This window comes from Rhipicephalus microplus, chromosome 1, assembly GCF_043290135.1.
Source record: "Rhipicephalus microplus isolate Deutch F79 chromosome 1, USDA_Rmic, whole genome shotgun sequence".
NCBI classification, from domain to species: Eukaryota; Metazoa; Arthropoda; class Arachnida; order Ixodida; family Ixodidae; genus Rhipicephalus; species Rhipicephalus microplus.
In genome coordinates, this window is record NC_134700.1 from 74,062,116 (window position 1) to 74,088,232 (window position 26,117).

General features: G+C 45.1%; 2 protein-coding genes and 1 pseudogene across 4 annotated transcripts in view; 1 reads left to right on the plus strand and 2 right to left on the minus strand.

Moving 5' to 3' along the window:
• The window catches only part of LOC142776137 (ABC transporter G family member 23-like), a 93,376-nt gene extending 67,312 nt beyond the window's left edge, over positions 1-26,064 (plus strand). Inside the window, exons 3-5 of one of the 2 annotated variants that reach the window (XM_075879238.1) lie at positions 3,524-3,677; positions 13,332-13,486; positions 25,487-26,064. In XM_075879238.1, coding sequence (XP_075735353.1) covers positions 3,669-3,677; positions 13,332-13,486; positions 25,487-25,775 — 453 coding nt within the window. In that variant the 5' untranslated portion in view covers positions 3,524-3,668 and the 3' untranslated portion in view covers positions 25,776-26,064. The remainder of the gene's footprint in view (positions 1-3,523; positions 3,678-13,331; positions 13,487-25,486) is intronic. The other variant, XM_075879281.1, reaches the window with a different exon arrangement.
• Positions 1-26,117, minus strand: part of LOC119178703 (uncharacterized) — a 201,364-nt gene that overhangs the window by 118,340 nt on the left and 56,907 nt on the right. The gene's annotated exons all lie outside the window — the stretch shown is intronic.
• Positions 19,037-19,716, minus strand: LOC119177978 (sprouty-related, EVH1 domain-containing protein 1 pseudogene; annotated as a pseudogene).

Below are 26,117 nucleotides of genomic sequence, written 5' to 3' on the forward strand. Positions count from 1 at the left end.
CAGTTGGGATCGACATAGTGTTCTTCCCTGACGTGACGAGCACTCATTGCTTGCTATTGTAAAAAACGATAACCGTTATATTGTTGCCTGTGCCTGCGATCTGGTATAACATTAAATGCCGCGCACAACTGCCGAGGCTGCAGGGGGAGCTTTACGCATGCTGACTGTCTTGCATGCGTAATCATGCAAACTGCAATCAAACTTAGCAGCGAGGCAAATAGTTTGGCAGCGAGTGGATGTGGCCCCTCACTGTGGTCTAGTGACGAAGGTACTCGGCTGCTGACCAGCGGGTCACGGGATCGAATTCCGGCTGTGGCGGCTGCATTTCCGATCGAAGCGGAAATGTTGTAGGCACGTGTGCTCAGATTTGGGTGCACGTTTAAGAACCCCAGGTGGTCGAAATTTCCGCAACCCTCCACTACGGCGTCGCTCATAATCATATAGTGGTTTTCGGACTATGAATTGCACATATCAATCAATCAGTCAATCAATCAATCAATCAATCAATCAGCGAAAATGTGTACATGCAGCATTTCACGTACCACATGAGCTTATACTAAGATGGAAAAATTGGCTTGCCATGCACAAAAAAAACTAGAAAAGAATGTGCGAAAATACCCGCTGAACATGGTGATTTTTCATGCAGCGTTGTCTACAAAATCCCAATTTATTTGGCACGTGTTACAGCGCAAAAAAAACGGAAGATGTTTTAACGTTGAGAGAGTATCATGCATTCAACATGCGTATAGCGGCAACGACGGTTTTTCAGCGCTATAGTGGATGTGGGTGCAAAGTTCAGTGCGGGAATACAGTAGTAATTGATAAGTATCAAGGTGATCGTGCTGGTATCGTCTTTGAAGCTGCATATATTGTCACGAGGTCCTAACTTGGACGAATGGAGCAGACTGTCACTAGAAGAAACTATTTATTTGGCCGAACTTGTGGCCCGTAAACGGAAGGTATAATTACAGTGATACGCACTGACCCTGATCGCGGTGAACAGAGCGTCGATCAACTGACTAGCGGTGAAACGCAATTATACACGTGCTGTCGAATATTCTAGCGTTATCGGTAGCAGTCACGTAGGTTCCAGAATAATCTGTAATGTTCGCGAAATGGGCGTGATCTTTTCAAAATGATCTACTGCAGTCCTGAAGCTTCTCGAACACAGCAGGCGCGGTTCGCACTGAAAATTGCTGACAGTGCAGCAGGTCGATAACAAAATTCGAGGAAGGAATGTGGCAATATTACGCTTAATAAACCACCTTTCATCAGTGAACTCCCAATCAGCTTGTATGATTAAGAGCTCGGTTCCTTGTGAGATGGCTCATGCCGAAAGAGGCAACAATTTTTACCATGTAATGCAGGCTTCAGCACGACTGAATAATGTCTGCTATACCGTAGTTAAGGTTTACAGCGCAAAAAAAATCGGTCATGGTCAGGAAACAGGCGGGACAGGCACTGACTTCCTACTAGAATTTTATTGACAAAAAAGCTATCTTAAGTCGTCGAGCAAACAGTTCAATAAAGGAACAGGGAAAAAAAAACTCCAGGAAACCTGATGCAATGGTTAGAAACCGCTAAATAAAAATATCGACAAACACTGCGACTTGTTGCACAGACCTCCGCATCACAAGAAGGTCATGTTTTTTTTTTTTCGCGCTGTCAACTTTAATTACACACAACCCAGTCAGCTACTTTATTGAGTCTGCTGTCGGACTAGTTGGTGCGTAGCTGGGAGGGAATTCATATGCATAAAACAAAGAAGACTCACGAACAAGCGCACACTTGCAACTAACTTTTATCAAACCAATGATTATCATCAGAAACACTCACGCATGCGTACGCTTAAAAAAACGCAAACAAAAATACGCCAAGACCTTTCATCATAACCTATCAGCTTAGAAAGCAAACCCATTTTCAAACAGCGACAAAGATTGGACGCTGAAGCACTGGTCTCCACTGTGCCTCCGCTAGTTCACGTCCTGCCTTGCTCTTGCTCCTTCTTTAAGTACGCATGCTGTTTAGCAAAGCTTCGGCCGAGCCCCGCTTGCGATGATGCGGCAGATGCGAACCTTTGCCATTCTTTAGTGACACCACATACTTTCTGAGGCGATAATTGATACAACAGCCTCATTGAAGCACTTCAAAAAACTTTTTGTTTGGTTCTTGACACCCTCAGTAAGACTAATGACCACAAATGCGTGCGCCAGAAGAGCCAAAAACATGACAGGAACGTCAAATAGACAATCCGCGTTTTTTTAAAGAATGATCCACTCTGTGCACATAGACAACAGGCTGCTCTCTCTTGTGTTTTTGCGCTTGTCTCAAAAATACTTACGGGCTCATGAGATTTTTTTTCGATAAAGCTTCACACAATGAAGCCAGCTAAAAAAATCCAACAAGCCTATTAATCTGTCAGTTAATGCTTTCCTGAAAAACGTGGAGGCAAGATCACGTTAGAGGCAGCTGTAATCTGGTACTCGCAATGACTCTTTTCACTATTTCATAATAGATTTATTGATATGTGGGGTCTAACGTCCCGAAATCACCATATGATCATGAGAGACGCCGTAGTGGAGGGCTCCGGAAATTTTGGCCACCTGGGGTTCTTTAACGTGCACCCAAATCTGAGCACACGGGCCTGCATATCCGCCTCCATCGGAAATGCAGCCGCCGCAGACGGAATTCGATTCCGCGACCTGAGGGTCAGCAGCAGAGTACCTTAGCCACTAGATCATCACGGCGGGGCTGTTTCATAATGGACGAAATGAATGGTAAAATTTGTGTGTGTGTGTGTGAGACTGACACATGCAAGGCATTTCGTTATCAACTGGTTGACGGGGACCCTGTCCAGCGTTAGCCAGGGAAATAAATGGAGAAGAAAACGCATTGACAATAACGGTGGGGATGACGACGGCGGAAACACAACTGCTAAAGACCGCTGCCTATCGAGGCGACCAGACAGTAACTTCCTGAGAGAGCCGAAAGGGCCTCAAAAAGTAAGGCGTCTTCTTTTAATTAAAAACTAAAAAGGAAAACTTAATTTTGATGCAGTCTTTTCTTCCTATATACACATACCAAGCTTTGCTTAAGAACTTTTGGACAACCGGCAGTACTAGGAGCCGTGCACCCACTGCGACCCCAATTCAGACGAGAGGTGATTAGCGGAGAGCAAAGGCGCTTGTTCTGCAACCCTGGTATATGAAAGCACAGCGCAGCGTCCACGGAAATGGAGAGTGGGAGAAGAGAGCGGAGAGGCCACCTTAACAAGTGTGCGCAACACCGAGCACCAGGTCGCGGTATCAGCCCAGATTTTACCTTATCAGTTTCTTCTAGCATTACGTGCATGCCGAAGAGGTGTTCCATAACTCCAACAGAGAAATACTACTGCGCGATACGCCTATGCGCTTGTTTGCATTACCTGAAACTGGTAGGGGCCTTTTAAATTGGTATCAAGGCATCTCTCCAGTCATGGTGGCTTGTGACCGTGGTCTCAGCCTTGGTCTCATCGCGCATGCAGCTACGGCCTCCTAGGCGCCAGCGGCTGCGGCAAGACAAGCCTGCTCAAGTGCCTGGTCGGTCTCATCAAGCCGGACTCGGGTACTGTGCTCGTGTTCGACAAGAAGCTGCACCAGGGACTCGTGCCTGGACCGGCCGTTGGGTACATGCCGCAGGTGGGCCCATAAGCAGTGCTTCATGCCTGCCCCGACAAGAGCTACACTTCCAACGCCTCTTTTATTTCATTCAATGCCAGTGCAAATGCCTGCTCTTCAAGGGGAGCCATCGGTCCACCTTGGTTCAGGTAATGGTCGTGATGCGACGCTGCATGAGGGGTAGTAGTGCTGCTTGCGTCACACCTACTTTCGAGTGCTTTCTCATGAAGCCACGATAGACGTGTGTCCCTCTCCAGTATCATATACGCCTGTCAGATTTGTTCCTCCATGCTCCTTCTTTGTGGCTGTAAGCAATACCGCTGCCACTTCACAGCGGTAGTTATGCAGCGGCGTCACCGTGACACGTCCTCATTGGTTGCCTGCCTAGCGCCACGAACGGCAATATGCTATATCAAAACACCGTCTCACTTACAGAGCCAGCGGGACCGCCAACGTTGCAATCATGAGGAATGCAAGACACCATCCCACGGATCTGTACACAAGTGAACAAAAAGAATACTTTATATTGTTACCCCGAGAAGCACGTTGGTCATGCGTCACGTTGTCAGGAAAGGTATATGGTGGTGCTGTTGCAGGGTATCGGTTCGACTGTCTGCAGCGCCTGGCATGGCCAACAGCAAAGAAACCACCGGTGCAGGTTCGTGCAGTTGATTAAAAACTTCGGCCTTCACGGTGTTCACTGATTTGTTGTGTCGCTCGAGTTCCTCGCGGCCAGTTTGCCTCACAGTGGTCGCAAGGTCCAAATGAATACTGTAGCTGTCCTCAATGCCTGCAACCGTTGCAACATTCGCCAGCCTTTCGAACTTTGGCGTGATATGGTGTAGCTTCAAGGCCTCAAACGTGCGGCAATGCTTGATCACGTCAGCTACCGAATCGAGACTCTCCTTGCCAATCAAGTAGTTATACACGTCCTCGGCAATACCTTTCAGAAGGTGCTCGACTTTGTCCTCTTCGGACAAACGAGGATTCGCCGTCGTTCACAACTTTGGGATCGTCTCAATGTACGTGGTACAAGTCTCACCTGACACTTGAGCACGCTGAAGTCATGTCTGCTCGGCTCACTTTCTTTTCGCAGTGGAATTCCCGAACCACTCTGTGAGTTGGATAGCGAAGTGATACCAGGTTGTTAGCGACTATTCGTGGTTTTCGAACCACACAGGAGCAGTGTCTGCTAAGAAGAGAGCAACATGCTGAGCTCTGGCATCCCAGCCATTGGGCTTGCTTACGGCTTCTGGTGTGTAAGCCATTCTTCCTTCCACGTCTTCGCCGGGTTTCCCTGAGAAAGGGCACGGCTCCAACTGACGCATCCAGGCACCGGGTGTCTGCGCCCGAGGAGTTGAAGATGACTGTGGGTCACTGTTGTTCGACATTGCGAGCACCGGTAGTGGTGGAGGTAGTAGCGCGAGACGTCCGCTTCGGCGAGGACTTAGCGGCAGTGGCTCCGTCGTCTTGGGCAATTACCCAGCACCTCTAACACAAAACTGTTATGGTTAAAGTCGAAGGGTGTTTATTAGCAGAGCGGAGTTGGTGGTTCGGTAGTAATAGCGTTGGTAGGCTGCACCACTTCACGCCTTTCTGTTCTCCTCTGTTCTCCTCCTCGGCTGTTCTTCTGTCCTCCTGTTCTTCTCTCTCGGCTCATACCCGTTGCAATATATTACCGTCGTGAGACACTGCATGAAGGGCTGTCTTCACCACACGCGAAGGCTAGGCGATGGACGAGAGCAGAAAATGGCTAAATGAGAGGGTGGTGAACGGCTGGATCGAGCGCATGTAGCTGGCATTGGTAAAATGGAGGAGGCGCTGGCAGTTCATACGCAAATCAGCTGAGCTGTTCCCTTCTTTATTTTTTATCTGACGAGCGTTTCAACGAAGCTTTAACTGATTTACCAGATTAAAATATAACTAGTGTATTTTTGGCGCCCATAAGGTGGCTAGACAATTTTCTTTGCGCAGAACAAGCAGCGTTGCTCGACTAAAGTTGCTGCTCTACAGCTGCTGACAGCGCAGATAATAAGACAAATGAGAATCTAGAATGAATCTGTTTTCAAAGATGTTCTGTCTGTTGCGCTCTTCGCCACGCAGCGACATGTAGCAGGTATGGCAATACAAACGTATATGGTATATAAATATGAAAACATCGATACCAAAGTGTAGCTATATGTTTAGTCAATGCTGTTAGTGCGCATCCGTTACATTCTGTTTCTGGTGAGAAGTGTAAAACTATACAGCGTACCACGCTAAATTTTGATAATTTTATTTGTGCCAAAATTGTAGATGCGTATATCGCACTAACTTGACGAAATTCTCGTATGCTTCCTCAAACACCCTTTCAAGGCCCTGAACATACACAATGGTGGGCGCTGCCATTCTTTGATTGATATACAGAGGTATCATTCTGCAAACACTGGCTGTTTGTACCTTCATCAGCAGCACGACCCGAAGGGCGTGGGACTTTGTAAACTATATAGCAAGCGTTTCATGTCAACCACAGTTAAACATTCCAGTAACGACAGCAACAGCGCCGGTTGCAGCTATTCGAATTCCTGGCACACTCCATGAATGGAATGTCACGTGTGTTGTTTGTATCACAGTATTGGTAAGCATCGTATACGTGAGTTCCTAGTTTCGAAAGGCTGCGTAACCTTTATGCAACTCCACTGAGCTTTTATTCATATAAGTAGAGCTCCGTGTTTTCCTATGAACTCAGAAAATTTCGATAATACTCCCTGATAAAATTTTAGGGCAACTTCAATTATGCCGATAACCTCCGATTTTGACATCAAATATGACCTGCTGCTTAATTAAAGGGCATTCTCTAAGCGGTCACGAATACATCGGCTTGTGTGGCCCATATAACCTCAGACACCTTTTTTGCGTGCACTCTGTCATGCGGAGGTTCCACTGCGCCGTATATACTGGTAGACTTCTTGACAGCCTCTTCGGAGCGGTGGTCCGGCGGCACGCATGATGCCAGGTATCGCTACGGCTATAGGGCACAGGGTACGTAGGTTCTAAAACCACCTCGAAGGGTTGGGAGACCTTAGAGTGGGGGAAACAAACATTCAGGGCCCTTTTCTTTCAACAACTGCATTTACAAATATGTAGCGTGAGTAAGCTGATTAAACAGACCTCTTCAAATGTCGACTCGTGACGCTGAGCTTTCTCCTCCGTTCAAAACTGGTATGCTCCTTCATTAATGGTGACCTATTGCAAGGTGGCCAAGAGGAATGTAGACCTTTTATCAGTGGCTTACCTATGACGTGGCGTAGCTCCCCCCCCCCCTTTTCCCCACCACCCATTTTTTTTTGTCGTGGCATACGCAGCACAAAATGACACTTGATCACATCTGCTTTACCGGCCTCCACTTCCGATGAAAAAAAAAAAAATCTACCTACGCCTTCCGTGTCACAGTCCTATCCAGCCCTATCGGCGCCGAGGAAGCAAGTGGCAAGTCCCTCTCTCCCCCTTCTCTCCTCCGAAGCTAGCCGCTGGAGATTTCAAGGCAGGTTCTGAGGACTAGACTGCCCACCTGCACCACTAATGTATGGCAGGTATGAAGAAAGGTGGAAAATAGAAAGGGTGAAAAGGAAGTGCGAAATAGTGATGAGTGAGGAATCAGTATGACAATTCCACCGGCAACCAAAACCAGCCACAAAACGGTGAGGTTGCATCGGCAGGTGGCACAAATGCGTGGGAGAGCGCCGTTCAGCGTGGTTGACGCGGCCACCGCGGATGGCACTTGTTGCATGTTATTTCGAAAGTAAAACTACTCTAGTCATTCCCAGTCCTCGATTTCGCGGAATGCCTTCCCGATCACGACGGTAACGATCAAATATAGCGGACAGGCCTAGATGGTCACGGCGATGGACATTGGGACGGCAAGCTCTTCTATGAAAGACCGCTCCACTTCCCTCACCATCGACGAGCTGCCAGAACTCCATGGATGTTCGGTGGCCGCGTTGCTTGCCAAGTTATGTATTCGACAGCGAGCTTTCTGGGTGTATATCTCACATGACAGACTGGCAAGTAGTCTTGCAGTGTAACATAAATTAGCATGTTTATATACAAACTGCTCTTCAGAAGGTTGAAAAGGCCTACGTAGCTGTGCGCTGATTCATAGCTGAGAATCGTCAATCGAAAGGAGCGCGCTTCTATTAGTGACTGCAGCCTACTAATATATCTTAACAGAACTTGTTGCTGGGCTGCTTAGTTACGTAACTTTCGGAAAAACCCAGACACCAGATCACCACACTCTTGTCTTGTGCTTCTTGTTTCTGCTGCTGGTGCTTGAGTTAGGGTTTTTATTGCGATATCAATTATATGGACACTCTCGGCTGGATTTCGCCACCAGCGTCGACGTCAGCGTCATGCACCGTATATGTATACGTATCTATATATATGAAACTGCAAGAAAGAATCTGAAGAAAGCACTCCGGCGCGGGGAATCCAACGTGGGACCTCGGCGTCGTGAAAGCGAGGCGTTAACCACTGAGCCACCCCGGAGAACGTTCTTCACTGTTCAAACGGCAAGCTATTTATATCTACCACTTACCGCTGCTGTGTTTTCGGCATTACCAGAAAGATGGCGCAATGAGCGCCCATCGCCAAATCACGCAGCAGTGGCACCAGCTCTAATCTCCTACGCGTACTTTGCCCGGCTTGGAGAAGGGCTGCGACGCTCCTTCGCACGCCCTTATCTCGCGGTGACGAGGAGAGGAGAATCGTATGCCTTGGCTGGCCTCGGGCTTTACGTGGAACAATTCTGCTGTAGTTATTGGGCGCACAAAGGTCACTGCGATCATTGCAGTCTCCATTCGCGAAAAGCGCGCGCTTTTCAGACTAAGCGAAGTAACAAACAAGACTCTTATTCGCGTGCATTCGTACATATGAGTACGTTTAGTGCGTAATTTGTGCGCGAGAAACGCGGTGCACGTTCTGATCTGCTTTCCATTCTGCGCGTGACCTTTGAAATTGTTGCTATCACGTTTATTGCTTCGCCTTTCAATATATCAATCAATCAATCAGTTTATTATCATGTCATAAAAGGATGTTACAGGGAGTAAAATATACAGACGAGGGTCCCAATGTACATGACTGCAACGGGACCCTCGGTGATGATTACAAATAGTAAAAGCACAAGCAGCTGTTAGAATCGTAAAAACAAAAATATACAAAGCAGAATGAAAACAAAAAGGCATGGAATAAAAAAATAATACAGCATAAAACAACACAAAGAAGATAGATCAACTATTTAACAGGTACTCTTTTAATGAGTTTTTAAATAAAATTAAAGAAACTTTGCATTTTAGCGAAGTGGGCAAATTATTCCATATGGTGATGGTACAGAAGAGAGAAGATGATTTACCATAGTCAGTACAAACCTTAGGAAGTAAAAGGTTATTATTAGCCGCAAACCTGGTTGTGTTAGTATTAACTAACATCTTAGGATCAATGAAATTAGCAGAAAGTTGATTTCTTATTTGTTTATGCAGAAACATAATTAGATTTAACCTGAATAGATAGCTAACAGATAAGATTTTATTGCATTGAAGAAGGGGAGCGGCGCTTCTGTTGTGAGAACAGTTAAAAATAGCGCGAATAGCTCGATTTTGTAGATGTTGAACGGATGAAAGATGACACTGGTAAGTATTCCCCAATGATGCGATGCCATAAGTGATATGAGAATTAATGAATGCGAAGTAAAGTGAAAGGAGTGCTTTATGAGAAAAGTATGAGCGAGCTTTGAGTAATGCGCGAATGCCGAATGCTGCCGTTTTTCTAATGTGAGCAATATGGAGAGCTAAGTTAAGGTTAGCGCCAAGATGAACGCCAAGAAAAGATACACTGTCGCTTATATTAATCAAATGAGAGTCAACTGTGAGCTGTGGTGAGGAAGTTAACTTGCGTTGAGCTGATCTAAAAACCGTAAACTTAGATTTATTTGGATTAATAATTAAGAAATTTTCCTGGCACCATTTTGACACGCTACAAAGTACAGCATTTAATTTATTAGTGACGTTGTCAATACATCTATCAGCAATAAAAATGGTAGTATCATCAGCATATAAAACGCAGTGAGCCATGTGTATAATGTCAGGAAGGTCATTAATGTAAAGTAAAAAAGTAACGGACCCAGTAATGACCCTTGAGGAACCCCTTGATTTATTGTTTTAGTAGAAGAAAATGAGCCCGATATGTAAACAGTATGCTTTCTGTTAAGAAGGTAACTGTTTAAAAATTTGAGGGATGGACCTGTAATACCGTATGATTCGAGTTTCTTGAATAAAATGAAATGATTAATGGTACCGAATGCCTTTGTGAAGTCTAAGAAAACTGACCCTACTACAAATCCTGCGTCTATGGAGTGTTTGATGAAGTCTGATAGGAAAAGAATAGCAAGGTTAGTACAACTTCCAGCACGAAAGCCAAATCGACAGGGCTTCAGTATATTAAATTTATTAAGGTACTTGTTTAACCGAGTTATTAATAGTTTTTTGATGACTTTTCTCAGGGAAGAAAGAGTGCAGATGGGGCGATAGTTAGAAGTAGATTGCTTGTCACCCTTTTTAAAAATCGGAAGGACTTTAGCTATTTTTAGAGAAGTAGGGAACTGCCATGCTTGAACGCAAGGTTTATAATTATAGAAAGTGGCTCAGAAATGATGTCTACTGCAAGTTTCAAGTGTCGTGCTGAGATTTTATCTATACCAGGGCCGGTTTCTTTGAGAGTTTTGATTGCTGTAGAAACATCATCAGGGCTCACGGGGAAAAGAAAAAAAGAATGATTAGAACGTTGTAGATCACAGCAAGAACTGCTGTTTTTTTACTAAAAATTTTGAAAAAATAATTACTAAAAGCATCAGCAATACTTACAGGGTTATCATGTGTAACGCCTTTATATATGACTTTCTGCAAAGGTGAACCATGTATTGATCAATTTAGAAAATCGTTTAAGAGTTGCCATTGTCTTTTAGAGTTGTTTTTTTTTCACTAGATATTTGGTCATCATAATATTTTTTCTTGGCATTTTTCAAGAGGCACGAAAGAACATTCGAATATTTTTTATAGCGTGAAGCTAAAGCAGTGTTAAATGGTTGTCTTGTGACTTTTCTGTACAGGTTATCTTTTTAAGCATACTTTTTAGCAGTCGCTCAGATAACCATGAATTCTCAGGATATTTGTACCTCGTTTTACATTTGACTGTTTTAGTACATTCTTCTACGGCTTTAAGGAAAAGGGAAGAAAACTTGTTGAATGCCTGGTCTACATTGCATAAGGACGTAACACTGGACCAATCAGTTTTAATGATGGCATTGAAAAACAATTCCTGGTCAAGTACGGAAGTAACACGCGTGGGTGGATCAAATGGCTTCACGACGTTGAAAGCAAGAAATATGAGATAATGATCAGTGATGTTTACATAAATTACTCCTGCAGAGGGAAAGGGCGAGAAATAACAGATGGCATGATCAAGCAATGAAGCAGTACCAGAAATAGGACATCTAGTAGGAGATGAAATGAGAGACTCAAAACCGTATCCAATGGAGCAGTCATTATATTCTGTGCATGCACAATTGTCTGTGTTAAGCAAGTTGATGTTGATGTCTCCAACTAAGACAACGCGCTTGCCTTCAGATGATAACTGATGCAGAATGGTATACAGGCGAGAAATGAAATTCCTCATATTCGAAGAAAGCAAACGGTAAATACACCCCAGAATAACGTTGTTATTATCGTTTAAAAAAGAATTATCTAATTCAATCCACACGGATTCGCAATGCGAGATGCCTAAGGAAAGATCTTGTCGGCGGGTGTAGGACAGATCTGGGGTGATAAATATTGCTGAGCCACCATAGCTGTCTGAACAACGGTGACAGTACTCAGCTTCGTACGATGACGGGCTGAACAGATTGACGTCATAAGTGAAGAGCCATGTTTCAGAGATGCAAATGATGGAGAAAGAATGCGTGAGTGAATCTGTAAAGTTATAAATATTATCCGAATTTTTGCGGAGGCTACGCGCGTTGAAATGAACCAAGGAGCGATTACTATCATCTAGCATATGTTTAGCCTCATCAGGGGATAGCAAAGCCATGATGATATGATGAAAGTGAACGAGTGTTCAGCACGAAAATGGGCGTAGGACTCAGTGGTTATGAAAAGATGCTAAGATCACTGTCTTTGATAATGCGATATACTCTGCCATCACCAGACTTCCGCGCCTTGATCTGGCAATTGTCTGTCCACAGAAATTGCCATTTGTGCGCTTTTTTCAGATTTAAAGCCATAGCAAACAATCTTTTGTTCTCTGGAGACAGGTGATCATTGGCATAGATTGCCTTACTTGAGTTACCAGAGAAGCCAACATCAGAAGTGTTCGGACGGGTCTTACGCGCTTTACGAACAAAGTCGTTTTTCTTTTCACGGCAGCAGAACCGTGCAACAATGTTCTTTTCGTCTGATTTCGTTGAAACGCGATAAACTGTGTCAAAGTCGCTGGGCGTGACAGGACACTGAATACCTTCGCCAATATGCATCACAATCCGCACAGTCCTCACCATGAGTGACCGGAACGCCCTTGATTTCAACCTTATTGAGCCTCGAGTATTGCTCCAACTCCGCAACCCTTCTAGTCAGTGCCTCATTTTGCGCAGCTAGTTCCTTGTTAGCTAGTTTCAATTCATCCCGCTTTGTTTTGTGGCAAAGCAGTGACTTTTTCTCGAAGCTGGTAAATTATGATTGCATCTATCTCACGAGCATTTATGATTGTGATACGCACAGACGAAAAAAAATAGCTCCGAAAACACGGAATCATAGCCTTTTACTGCGAAGTGTCGCAGGCTCGTGACATACTGCACAACTCCGAGCAACCAAGTCACGGAATGCATGCCGCTTTTAATGCTGGCCGTCAAATGTTTCGTGGAACGCAGTTTCAGCATGACAATTCTAGCGCTGTCTCTTATAGGCTATTTTATGCTAGGACCAGGTATTGTGTATAGCTGATGGCAGAGAGAGCAAAAGACGTGTACAGCACTCACTTCGTTATTTTTCGGCTTCATGACATAAGTTCAATCTTCTATAATTTTTTTAATTTGGTTTGTACGCTGGCGCGCCCAAGATGTGGCACACGAAATGTTACGTAGTTATGAAATACGTATTTTTTTCCACCAGGTTCTAGCTTCTGTGGCATACCAAGAATTTGCGACACACCAAAAAGTATGCATTGAATTTGAATTTTATGTAACGACAAAATCGATCAAAGGCGGCTATTTAAAGCTAGAAAATGAAAGCTATTGGTTTTATACGATGGTTTCATAATTCAGGCAATAAATGGCTAACATAGGCCGTTAATACTGACTCTTTTGAGGGCTGCAACAAAAATGTTGTAACGTGCATTACGTCCTGTATTAATGTCCAATGTCCTGCATAGCCTTTGTAAGGCGACTGCTTTACGCTTGAAATATTTTGCGGCGGAAACTTCATATATGTGTTCTCGGCGTGTTTCCTCATGACACAACTCTAATGGAAGACGATCACTCGTGTGGTGTTATTTTCGACTTGTATAGGGAGCTACATATTGTACAGTCACTGTATGTGCTTCATACGAAGAGCCCCTCTAGAATATAGCTAAGCATTTTGCACCGGCTTGTCGCAGGAACTTGCTCTGCTCGAGGACTTTACCATTGCGGAGAACATGTACTTCTTTGGCCAGCTGCTGGGCATGCCATGGGACCTCATTTACAGCAGGATAAACTTTCTCAGCTCCTTCTTCCAGCTACTGCCCGCCAACCGATTCGTCCAGAACCTCAGGTAGCACAACGTCGCACACGTGTCTCAGTTCGTGATCGCGCGTGACCCGGGACGAGTGCAATGCCGTAGAAACAGCAGCACTGCAGTCCTTGCTTGCCACCATGTCTCCCTCTGAAACACGTACAATAGTACACGTGGAGGAATGAAAAAAAAACCGGGGAAAGATACCAGTTCATTGTTTAAAATAAGTGCCTTGGAAGGTACGCCATATTTAGGTTTATGGGTAGCAATGGCGTGAAAGCTCTCCTAGGGAACCCGCCTTGGCGGTCCAGTGGCTAAGGTACTCGACTGCTGACCCGCAGATCATGACATCGAATCCCGGCTGCATTTTCGATGGAGGCGAAAATGCTGTAGGCCCGTGTGCTCAGATTTGGGTGCACGTTAAAGAACCCCGGAAGGTCAAAATTTCCAGAGCCCTCCATTACGGCGTCTCTCTTAATTATATGGGGGTTTTGGGCCGTTAAGCCCCACATATCAGCCAGTCAATCATCTACAAGGGAAGATCGATCTCCACGTTCACCATTGCCTCTGGACTGATAAGGGCAGAATGAGGTCTATTCTGAAGTGTCAAAGTTCAGTGTAGTTACGTGGCTACGTTCGCGATTTTAAAAAAGGTGGTGTTTCCTGCTGAACAGGCCGAAGCACGCAAACCTTCCTTTAACTAACGCGTCAACTTCTCGAGCGTCGTTATAAGCCGAATGGTTGGTGACCCTGCCGTAGGATCAGCCATCTGGGCAGGTACTCTCCTTTTTAAATGCGGAGTATTTCTTAGCCAACTTCGGTGACTTTGAGTGTATCTATCTATCTATCTATCTATCTATCTATCTATCTATCTATCTATCTATCTATCTATCTATCTATCTATCTATCTATCTATCTATCTATCTATCTATCTATCTATCTATCTATCTATCTATCTATCTATCTATCTATCTATCTATCTATCCACCTACGACATTTAGCTCTCCTGGCCGTTTCGATGGTGGCATTGATACCAAACTTGGTATGGCATAAAATGACTGTATGAAGAACACATTTGACTAGTAATAACATAAAAATCATGACATGTATGTTATGAATGTCATAATTTACATTTCATCGTCCTGCAGCTCTTGCGGTGGTTTCGTTCACATGGCATGTTGCAAAACTGGTATGGTATGGCACGATCGCATGATGAACACAAGCGACGGACCATAACATGAAAATCATGACATGCATGTCATGTAACGACATGACTACATGCCACGCTCATAATGCACTCACGGCCGTTTCGCTAGCGTCACATATACCAAATTTGGTAATACAGTACGTGAATGAATGACGAAGATATGTGACTGGTACAAACATGATAACCATGAGATGCGTGAACACAAGCGACGGACCATAACATGAAAATCATGGCATGCATGTCATGTAACGACATGACTACATGCCACGCTCATAATGCACTCACGGCCGTTTCGCTAGCGTCACATATACCAAATTTGGTAATACAGTACGTGAATGGATGACGAAGATATGTGACTGGTGCAAACATGATAACCATGAGATGCGTGCCATGTAACAACATGACTACATGCTACGCTCATAATGCGCTCGTGGTCGTTTCACTAGCTGCACATGTACCAAACTCTTTACTACTTGACGCGAACGGAGGACAAAGGTAAATGACACACCCAAACATGATAATCAAGACATGCGTGTAATGTAACAACACGACTACATGCCACACTCATGATGCACTGGCAGCCGTTTCGCAAGCTTCACATATGCCAAATTTAGTATTACGTGATGTCCATCAAGGACGAATGTATATGACTCGTGCAAACATGATATTCATGAGATGCGTGTCATGTGAGAACATGGCTATATGCCACAGTCAACGTGCCAATACGTTTCGACGTGACGCGGTGTGCGTGCTCGCTGGCGTTCATTTCGTCGCGTCACGCCGGCGTTGCCACGCCAGGCGCCGGTCCTGCCATAAACTCGCAGGCGCACAGCGCGCTCCTTTGCTTTGACGCATGCGCGTTTCAGCGCGTCCGGCGTCCTTCCGTCATGAAAAGATGGAGACGCAGCGTTGTCTGGGTAACGCATTGGCACGAAATGCAGCATGTCGCATTTCGCGCCGGTTGCCGTCGGGCCACGCCGACGGACGCTGGTCGCGCCTGGCGTCAAACTATATGTTGGGTTCACCGTCCCAAAACCACCATATGGTTATGAGAGACGCAGGCGTCATACTATAGAGTGCTCGCGTTTTGCTAATGTAGCATTGCTGTCCCCAGCGTTCGCGTGCCTCAACGCTACTTTGGAGTATATTGGTCCCTTCACGATGCACTCGCGGCCGTTTTGCTAATCCACATATACCAAATTTGGTGTGACGTGACGTCAACGGATGACGAAATATATGACTGGAGCAAACATGATAATCCTGACACGCATGTCATCTAAGAACATGACAACATACCACGCTCATTGTGTGCACGCGGCCGTTTCTCTAGCTCCACATATACTAAATTTGGTATCGCGTGACGTGAATGGATGACGAAGGTAAACGACACATTCAAACAAGATAATCATGACGCGGAAGTCATGTGCGGTAATATTTACCTCCACCTCGTAACGCTGTGCTGATTTTAAAGTGATATATCAATATTTCTCATTCGTGCTTCGCATACCATCGATTCCCGCTGTACGTGGGATCTGCCAATTTTTTTTAAAGAAACACTATTCGACAAGCATTCTCAAATTATGAATGGTAATCTGCCACTAACCCTCAAGAGAAAGGTATATAACAGCGACACCTTGCTGGTAGGTATACCTAGAGAGCAGAAACCTGGAGGCTTAGCGTTTAGCTTAAATTGAGGACGACGCAGCAAGCAATGGGAAGTAAAATGATGGGGGTAACCCTAGGAGTCAAAAAGAGAGCAGAGTGGGTCAGGGAACAAACAGGGGTTAATGTTATCATAGTTGCGATGAAAAAGAAGAAATGAACATGGGCCGGGCATGTAGCGCGTATACGCAGGATAACCGCTGGTCATTAAAGATGACATACTCTATTCCCAGAAAAGGCAAGTGGGTGAAACATAAAGTAATGTGGGCAGATGATATTCGAAAGTTTTCGGGTGTAAAGTGGCAGCAGCAAACGCAGGATTGAGTTGAGTGGCGGAACAAGGGAGCGGCTTTTGCTATGCAGTGGGCGTAGTCAGGCTGATTATGATGCTGGTGATGAAAGATAAAAACGATTTATTCCATAATTAGTAAGTTACCCTTTCACTATTCCAAAATTAACGATTTCGCCACGAGAAGACGCTAGGTAAGCGTGAAAACAGACGAAAAAAAAGCGCGGGTGGTGACGCCATCTTGAAAATTCTGCACCGAACGCCCTGACGTCACAAATTTTGACGGTAAACAGTATGCTTCTCTTGCGTGCAGTGTATCCTAATGCTCATGTCCCTCCATGCTTGCCTTTTCCTCAGGCAGAAGTTATTACTAGAGGTACACGTATCTCTCACTTCAGTTTTTAAACACTGTTCATGACGCAGAAGAGCACACTGTTTGTAACCACGGCAAAAATTTCTGCCATCAGCAGCATCAACAGCATCAGCTCAGATATTTGCAGTAAAACAGACTGTTTCTTTTTAATGATAAAATGAGCACATGTCTCTCATAAACATAGATAACATGTCACAGTGAAACGTTTATTTGAAAAACTCATGCTTGCGTGCGAACTTCCTAATGCTACATATTTTATTGTGAAAACAGCGCTCTGTTCTGGTTATAATGTTCTCAATATAAGCATTTGTGAACTTGTGTTTAAATATAAATTTAGGCAATGGTGGCATGATTCAATGTGTTAGACTGTCACTCATTACTGATATAGTCAGAGTATAGTATACTATGTAAAGTACATACCGTATTTACTCGATTCTACCACGCCCTCGATTGTAACGCGCACCCGATTTCCACGACAAAAAAAAGTAAGATATCGATTGCAACGCACACCCATTATTCTCGTTGGCCCGCACGATCACACCACTCGAAAAAACGATTCCTTTCGGGAGCGTCTTCCATTCAAATATGAGGTACGGGGGAAGCTTGTGCCCATCTGACGTGTAGCAGAGCATTGTCGTCACTGTAGTTTTACCGTGGACTGATGTCAGCACGCAAACTTGCTTCGCCCCCTTCTTCTAGTAGTGGTGCCAGGCATGTCGAAGTAAAGAGGCATCCGATCGGCATTACCGATTTGCCCAAGCAGGTGTCCTTTGTGCCGCAAGTTTAGGACGAACCTCTGAAAACTGTGAAGCTTTTCATCGTACTCCTCGGCAAAACTTTTCGCATATGCCCGTTCACCTTTGGAGGGGAAAGCCTTTCCTCTTCATAAAGTTAGTTAGCCAGCACCTGCTCGCTTTAAACTGGCTCCGCATTAGACCTTTTTCTAAGGCTCATTGCATAGCCCGCACTTGGAGCAGTTCTGTCGTCACGGGCCGCTGTGGCACTCGCTGCTCAAGCACATACTCGCCGAGCACCTCTTCAATTTGCGGAAACTGACCCTACTGTAGTTCACTGAAGCCTTAGCGTGAAGATTTGCTGTCGACAATCTTCTGCTTTTGTTTCCGCCAGTCCCGCACGCATGTTTCGGGAACTCCAAACGACCAAGATGTGGCCCAATTTCTGTCCGTTTCGGCACAGGCGATGACTTTTCTTTTAAAAGTGCCATCGTGGTGCACTCAGTGAATACGGGTTTGAGCAACCAAGGTTACTTAAGTTTGAACAGTATCAAGTGCCGCGACATTGTCATATGGTGTTGTGATCGCATTTTGAGCCGTGTCGTGAAGCATCCCTCTGGACCGATCACGGTCAAGCAACTGTGAAATTTGGTGATTTGGTGGTGTTTCATGATGTCCATAAAATCACCCCCCACTTCCAGCGAAATGACACAGATTGCTACGAGCAATCACTCATACAGCAGCGCTCAAAGATAAAAAAATAAAAAAGGACAGAAAAAAAAACAGGAGCAGCTACGCACTATGGGTGTGCGAACACTGAGGAAACAGAGATGCTAAGAGGTGGTACGACTCCGCCTCCTTCCCACCCCCTTGCTCAATTTTATTATACACGACTGCTGTAGTACTACGCTTAACTGCGTCCTATGTAGTATGCACCATAGGGTTTCCTAAAATTAACTGGAGGGGCTCTAGCGCTGCCATCGTTCAGCGACCATGGGAGTAATGGGTGATACATGGATTCGCTTAGTGTTCGTACTTGCGGGAAACGAATCGTATTTGCGGCTTTGTTTTTTAGTTTTGTTTTCAGTTTCGTTTTGAAGGAAAAAACAAACCTTTTTGAACTTCGTGACCCGATTTGAAATGGTAAGCCTAAGAGAATAATGTGGCGAAGCGCAACCGCTGAACATTTGCTGATTTTTGTTTCGTGAGAAAACAGCTCGAAGCCACACGAACACACAGGGAGCCAGAAGCAGGCCAGAAATGCGAAGATTAGACAAATGTGTGTACCACCCATCACTCCCATGCTCGCTGAAGCGCCATGCGTTGCAGCTCCCATAGACACTAGCACCAGAGTTCCCTCTAGTGTGTATCTCTATGGTATGCACCGGTATTGGCGAGCGTGACTTGACCATCGAGCAGGTCTTCCATAGCGATGCGCACGGCCTTGTCGAAGGCCCTGGCGTCCGCCGACGTCTGGAAGGTGAGCCCGAACTTGTGCTCTCCGGCGCGCCAGTGGTGGAAGGGGGGAATCACCTTATTGTATTGTACGTGAAGTCCCGCCCGATGGCGCACGAGAGGAGCACGCGGGCCTCGCGCTCGCCGGTGATCTGGTAGCAGCAGGCGCCCGGCATCACGCTGTTCGGCTGCAGGTCGCAGCGCTTGCGCACCGACACGCTGCTGAGGCCACCGCCGCCGAGCGGCACCCAGCCGCCCGTCGAGTCGTCCAGCGTCATCACCTGGGCCCGCACACGAACCAGGCAGCCGCCATCGTGGAAGCTAGCTTCGGTCATGTTCCCTTTTCGGATGGAGTGTCATTTTGGCCGCGCGTGAGCTGCTTCGTCCGTCTTGCGACAATCCTCAGGTGTAGGCCGACGGAGGCCCCGACTTTAACGGGAAGGAGACGTCGTAGACGCTGTCGTGGAGCTGCCTCGAAGTTTTTCGAACAGTCATTGACGAGGTTTTCTCTTCATAATCGCTGTTGCACGTCGCTTCACCAAAGAGAAATATGAGCTCCCCACGCCACTCAGCACGGACAACACAACCGACGCCGCTTCTCACCACTGCCCGCCAACAAGCCCCGGCCACACGCACTCACCAAAAGCCCCCCACACTCGTAGCTGCTCGAGCTCGGTTCGCCCACCGCCGCCGCTGCTCGAGCTCGGCTCGCAGTCCGTTCCCGACGAAGACGTCAAAGCGTCTCTCAAACACTACAGCTATTGCAAGCCTATTCTCGATTTGCTACATTAAAACCGATATTTTTCTATATCCGAATTTGTCATATCGAGGTTTGAGTATATTCGCTTCGAATCTCAAGTTTACTGAGGAGATGAAGAGATGAAACCAGCAAAAAAACCACACGAAGAAAGCAGGGAAGAACAACCATTTACAACCAGCACTTGTCCTGTGGGGCTGTTATTCTTCCATGTGGTTTTTCGCTGGTTTTATCTTTGGTTTTCCTATTAAAGTCGAACGCCTTTATAAGAGACACTTATGTAAGAGACAAATAGGTATAAGAGACACTGGTGTGCCTACAGCAAAATACGGGTTGATAAGAAAATGCATACAAGGTACCTATCTTATAGGAGACATCTCATTTAAAAGAAAAGAACTGCTGTGTCATAATTACAAAGGGGTTTAACTGTACTATGAACCAGCTACAAGCTATATTACTCAAATTTACTATTTGCACAGGCTTACACATCACGAAAAACAGGACAAGTTTTTGAAGAATGTCTTCCTAGACAGCTTGCGACCACATACTGAAATGGGTTATGCATCATAATGCCATACAACACATGATGTCTTCCGAGAGCAATAAATCCCAAGAAGAGCAAAACTGTTAGTTTGTTTGGTTCATATCAGGCAGTTATATCTGTAGAAAATGGCATCAGAAAAGGCTACGTCACGAAAGCTGGCTGCAAGGCTTCATGCTGCCCTGTATATAAATCTTTTTCTGCCCTCACTGCCAGTTTGTAATCCTTCTCGTGATAGCCCAAATGCGTGTGCAGCGTTTGTTGATTTAGGATGTAGTACTGCAAAATCCCTAACAATACTTCTTCACGCTACGATGAAGGATTATTTTACAACATTTGGAGGGAGGAGGGGTTGCTCAGTCAGGTTCAAAGTTTAAGATGGTGCAGAAGTGCAGCTAAGAATGAAGAATGCATGCCTATGCTTCTAAATAAATGCTTTACTGAATACGCATGCATTCACCAGACAAATAAAAATGGTTAATAAAACAGCAAAAATGGCAGGTGTGGAGACCACGAGTGTTGAAGATTGGGCAAGTTGGTTCGTCGTACTTGAACTTGTATAGCACATTACGGGGAAGAAGAAACGGCCGAGCAGACCGACAAAAGAGGACAGAGCGCTCTGTCCTCATTTGTCGGTCTGCTCGGCCGTTTCTTCTTCCCCGTAATGCGCTATACCAGTTCAAGGTGTGGAGAAAAGGATGCATATTTTAAATCTCCAGAAGGAGAGATGGGGTTACTTGCTCAGGATTTTACGGTAGTCCTAATGAAAGTGGAGTGGTGTAGGCAGGAGCGCGTATCTCACGTAGTAGAAAGCCACTTTGAACTTCTTTTTTGTTTTAGCATATTTTACGGCAACCATGTCTAAAGCATTCTTTGTAAAAGTAGGAGGACGCAGTTTAAATGGGCTGCACAAAAAATTACAAATGCAGTGAAGTGTGGTCAATGTAACCAATAGATGGTCATATGATTGTTATAGGCAAGTTTGTATTTCATTCGGAGCTGATTGATGTTGTGCAATTATTTCTACCCAATGAGGGGACTCGTGAAATTGTTTTCGAACTTTGCTGGGAACGAACAGTACCTCTCATGTATTTTTCAATCTGAAGAGTTGCCAAGAAAAAGCACGGAGGCTAAGAGAGATTGAATTTTCAGAACGATAGAACGTAAAAATGATCAAGATTGAGCGTGAAAATCTGGGCTTGTCTGACAAAAAAATATGAATATGTGTCTGAGTGTCCAGTTAATGTTTGGCAAGGTATGTGTATATGTGATGACTTACCATGCATGGCATGCCTCTCCTCTGTCATAAGCACCGGTATGGCCCAAAGGACATCCTCTTCATTCATGTACTGAGCACATTTATCCATCTCGCGTTCTCCTTAATGGTTTCGCGCCTCTATCGCGTCTGATAAAAATTGTAGCCTGGTAATTGCGCACGAAGGGCGGCAACGGCGAAGTGGTTAGAGCATCCGCCTCGCATGCAAAAGGTCCGTGGCTCACATGCCGGTGCCGCGCAGTTCCCAACCGGATAAAAAAAATCCGCGTGGTGATGGAACTGCATTAAGAGGCCTGGGGTGCGGCCAAATCGGTAACCATCGCCGGAAACGCACTCCCTCGCCAGAGAAGGATTGGCCACCCTGGTGCAGTATCTGGCCCCTACCTCCCACATGCATACGTCAAATAATTCACGGCCCTCAGTCCCCAGCAGCTGCGAAGCAACTGACCACGGCGGCGGTCAGATCTGCAACGTAGTGCTAAGAATCTCTGGATCCAGACAGGCCACCATTGTAACCTGACCTTGGCAACGTTTAATGCTAGAACCTTATCTAGTGAGGGAAGTCTAGCTGTACTATTCGAGGAGCTAGAGGGTGTTAAATGTGATATAATGGGGCTCAGTGAGGTTAGGAGGACAGATGAGGCCTATACGGTGCTACAGAATGGGCACGTCCTTTGCTATCGGGGCTTGGCAGACAGAATAGAACTAGGACTGGGGTTCCTAATTCACAGAAACATAGCTGGCAACATAGAGTAATACTATTGCAATAATGAAAGGGTGGTAGACATCGTAATTAAACTCAATAAGAGATACAAAATGAAGCTGGTACAGATTTATGCGCTTGCGTCCAGCCATGACGACGCATCAGTTGAAAGCTTCTATGCAGACGTGGAATCGGCAATGAGTAAAGTAAAAACACAGTATACAATACTGATGGGAGAGTTTAATGCAAAGTTAGGGAAGAAGCAGGCTGGAGAACAGGCAGTAGGAGATTATGGCATCGGTACTAGAAACGCCAGAGGATAACTACTAGTAGAATTCGCAGAACGCAATAATTTACGGATTTTTAATACCTTCTATCAAAAACGAGGAAACCGCAAGTGGACATGGAGGAGCCCTAATGGCAAAAATAAGAACGAAATAGACTTTATAATCAGTGCACACCCAGGAATCGTGCAGGATGTGGAAGTGGTTGGCAAGGTACGATGCAGTGACCATAGAATGATACGGTCTCGAATTCACCTGAACTTGAAGAACGAACGGCAGAAACTGATACGCAAGAAGCCAGTCAATGAGCTAGCACTGAGAAGGGAAGGAATTCAGAGTGTCGTTTCAAAACAGGTACTCGGCTCTTAGTGAGGAAACCAACCTTAGCGTTAATAAAATGAATGATAATCTGACGAGTATCATTACGGAGTGTGCAGTGGAAGTTGGAGGCAGGGTAGTTAGACAGGACACTGACAAGATTTACCAGGAAACGAAGAATCTAATTAGGAAGCGTCAAATCATGAAAGTCTCAAGTACACCAGACAAAATAGAACTGGCAGAACTTTCGAAGCTGATTAACAGGCGTAAGGTATGCGATGTAAGAAGGTATAACATGGAGAGAATTTAACACGCTCTGAAAAACGGAGGAAGCGTCAAAACAGTGAAGAGGAAACTTGGGATAGGCAAAAATCGAATGTATGCACTAAGGGACAAACAAGGCAAAATAACTACCAATATGGATAGGATAGTTAAAATAGCGGAGGAGTTTTACAGAGATCTATACAGTAGCCGAGACAACCACGACCCTAATACTATAAGAACTAGCAGTAACCCAGATGACATCTTACCAGTAATGATAGAAGAAGTCAGAGAAGCTTTGGAGAACATGCAAAGAGGCAAAGCTGTTGGTGAGGATCAGGTAACATCAGATCTGCTGAAAGATGGGGGACAGATTTTGTTAGAAAAACTAGCCACACTGTTTACGAGGTGTCTCCTGGTGGGAAGAGTACCAGAGTCTTGGAAAAATGCTAAAATCATCTTAATACATAAGAAATGAGATTACAAGGACTTGAAAAATTACAGGCCGATCAGCTTGCTCTCCGTAGTATGCAAGCTATTTACAAAGGTAATTGCCAACAGAATTGGGACGACATTCCAATTTAACCAACCAAAAGAACAAGCAGGACTTCGAACAGGCTACTCAACAATCGACCACATTCATACTATCAATCAGGAAATAGAGAAATGCTCAGAATATAGCCAACCATATACATAGCCTTGATAGATTATGAGGTGTTTGATTCAGTAGAAATATCAGCAGTCACGCAGACACTGCGGAATAAGGGCATTGACGAAGCATATGTAAACATCCTGGCAGAAATCTACAGGGGATCAACTGCTATCATAGTGCTTTACAAAGAAAGCAACAGTATACCAATCAAGAAGGGTGTAAGGCGGGGACACAATCTCCCCAATGCTATTTACCGCATGCTTACAGGAGGTTTTCAGAAGCCTAGAATGGCAACAGTTAGGGATAAGAGTTAATGGAGAGTACCTTAGTAACCTGCGCTTTGCTGATGACATTGCATTGCTGAGTAACTCAGGGGACGAATTGCAACTCATGATTACGGAGTTAGAGAAGGAGAGCAGAAAGGTGGGTCTTAAAGTTAATCTCCAGAAAACTAAAGTAATGTACAACAACCTCGGAAAAGGGCAGCGCTTCGAGATAGGTAATCGTGCACTTCAATTTGTAGAAGACTATGTCTACTTAGGGCAGGTAATAACCGCAGAGCCGAACCACGAGATTGAAGTAACTAGAAGAATGAGAATGGGGTGGAGCGCATTCGGCAAGCACTCTCAAATTATGACAGGTAGATTGCCACTATCTCTCAAGTGGAAGGTATATAACAGCTGTATCTTGCCGGTACTTAGCTACCGAGCAGAAACCTGGAGACTTACAAAGAGGGTTCAGCTTAAATTGAGGACGACGCAGCGAGCAATGGAAAGAAAAATGGAAGGTGTAACGTTAAGAGACAAGAAGAGAGCAGAGTGGATTAGGGGACAAACGGGGGTTAAGGATATCATAGTTGAAATAAAGAAGAGGAAATGGACATGGGCCGGGCATGTAGTAGGATAACCGCTGGTTGTTAAGGGTAACAAACTGGTTTCCCAGAAAAGGCAAGCGGGTTAGAGGGAGACAGAAGGTTAGGTGGGCAGATGAGAATAAGAAGTTTGCGGGTATAAATCGGCAGCAGCAAGCACAGGACCGGGTTAACTGGCGGAACATGGGAGAGGCCTTTGTCCTGCAGTGGACGTAGTCAGGCTGATGATCATGATGATGACGTAGCTCCTTGTAGATAAAAATGGAACATAATAACTGCTGATGGGGGCAGAAAGTTAGTGTACCAAGTTACCGAAAATTCGTCATGCTGATGCCGGCAAAATGCGACAAGTGCGCTTTGCAACTCATGACGTCACACGCAGATTTCGGCGCGAAATTTAAAACTTGTCCTTCGGCATTAATTTTCTTCTGTTATAATGAACTTATTTTGGTAAGATAAATTACATTAAAGTTCTCAGAGAACACTTTAGAGTTCTCTCAATTTGTGTTCTTTTATGGTTCACCCGCAAAATACATGCTGTCTACAACTACGTTCATTGGTGGCAACCATTTACTACCCGATCTCGAAAACTGCCATATCCATCGGTGGTGCGCAAACGTCGTAAACTTCACGATTGCTGAACTCTTTTTTTTCAGTGGTGGCCAGCAGCGGCGTGTTTCTCTGGCGGTGGCACTGATGCACACGCCGCCCTTCTTGATCCTGGATGAACCGACCGTGGGATTGGACCCCGTACTGCGGGACGCCATATGGCGATACTTCGTGGTGCTGTCGCGCGAGCAGTCGACCACCATTGTGGTAACCACGCACTTCATCGAGGAGATTGCCGACGCTGCTCTTGTGAGGGTTTCGCATTTGAACTACTTCACAAGAGACAGGATAAACGAACAGCAAAGTATTCGCGAAGCTTCTGCACGCGCTAGTTGAATGCAAGAAGTATGTGAGCACTTCCACGACAAGCATTTCAGACAGTCTAACTATAGTTTGTCCGGTTACACCATATGATTGGCTACAGGAAAATGATAATTACCAACGTCTCAGAATATTTCTGTATGTGACAGTTCTGTTTAAAATTTAAACGTAACAGCAACGCCTTGGAAGTCGATTCACTTTAAATATTCATTGTATCGATAGATGCTCCGTGTATTAGCATTGTATTACCTTTATTCAACAGAAAAAATATCTGTTACACTGATACATTATCAGTGACGCTGATTCTAATACATTATTAAACATGCGATCAAATTTCTCCTCTCAGAGCTGTCGTTA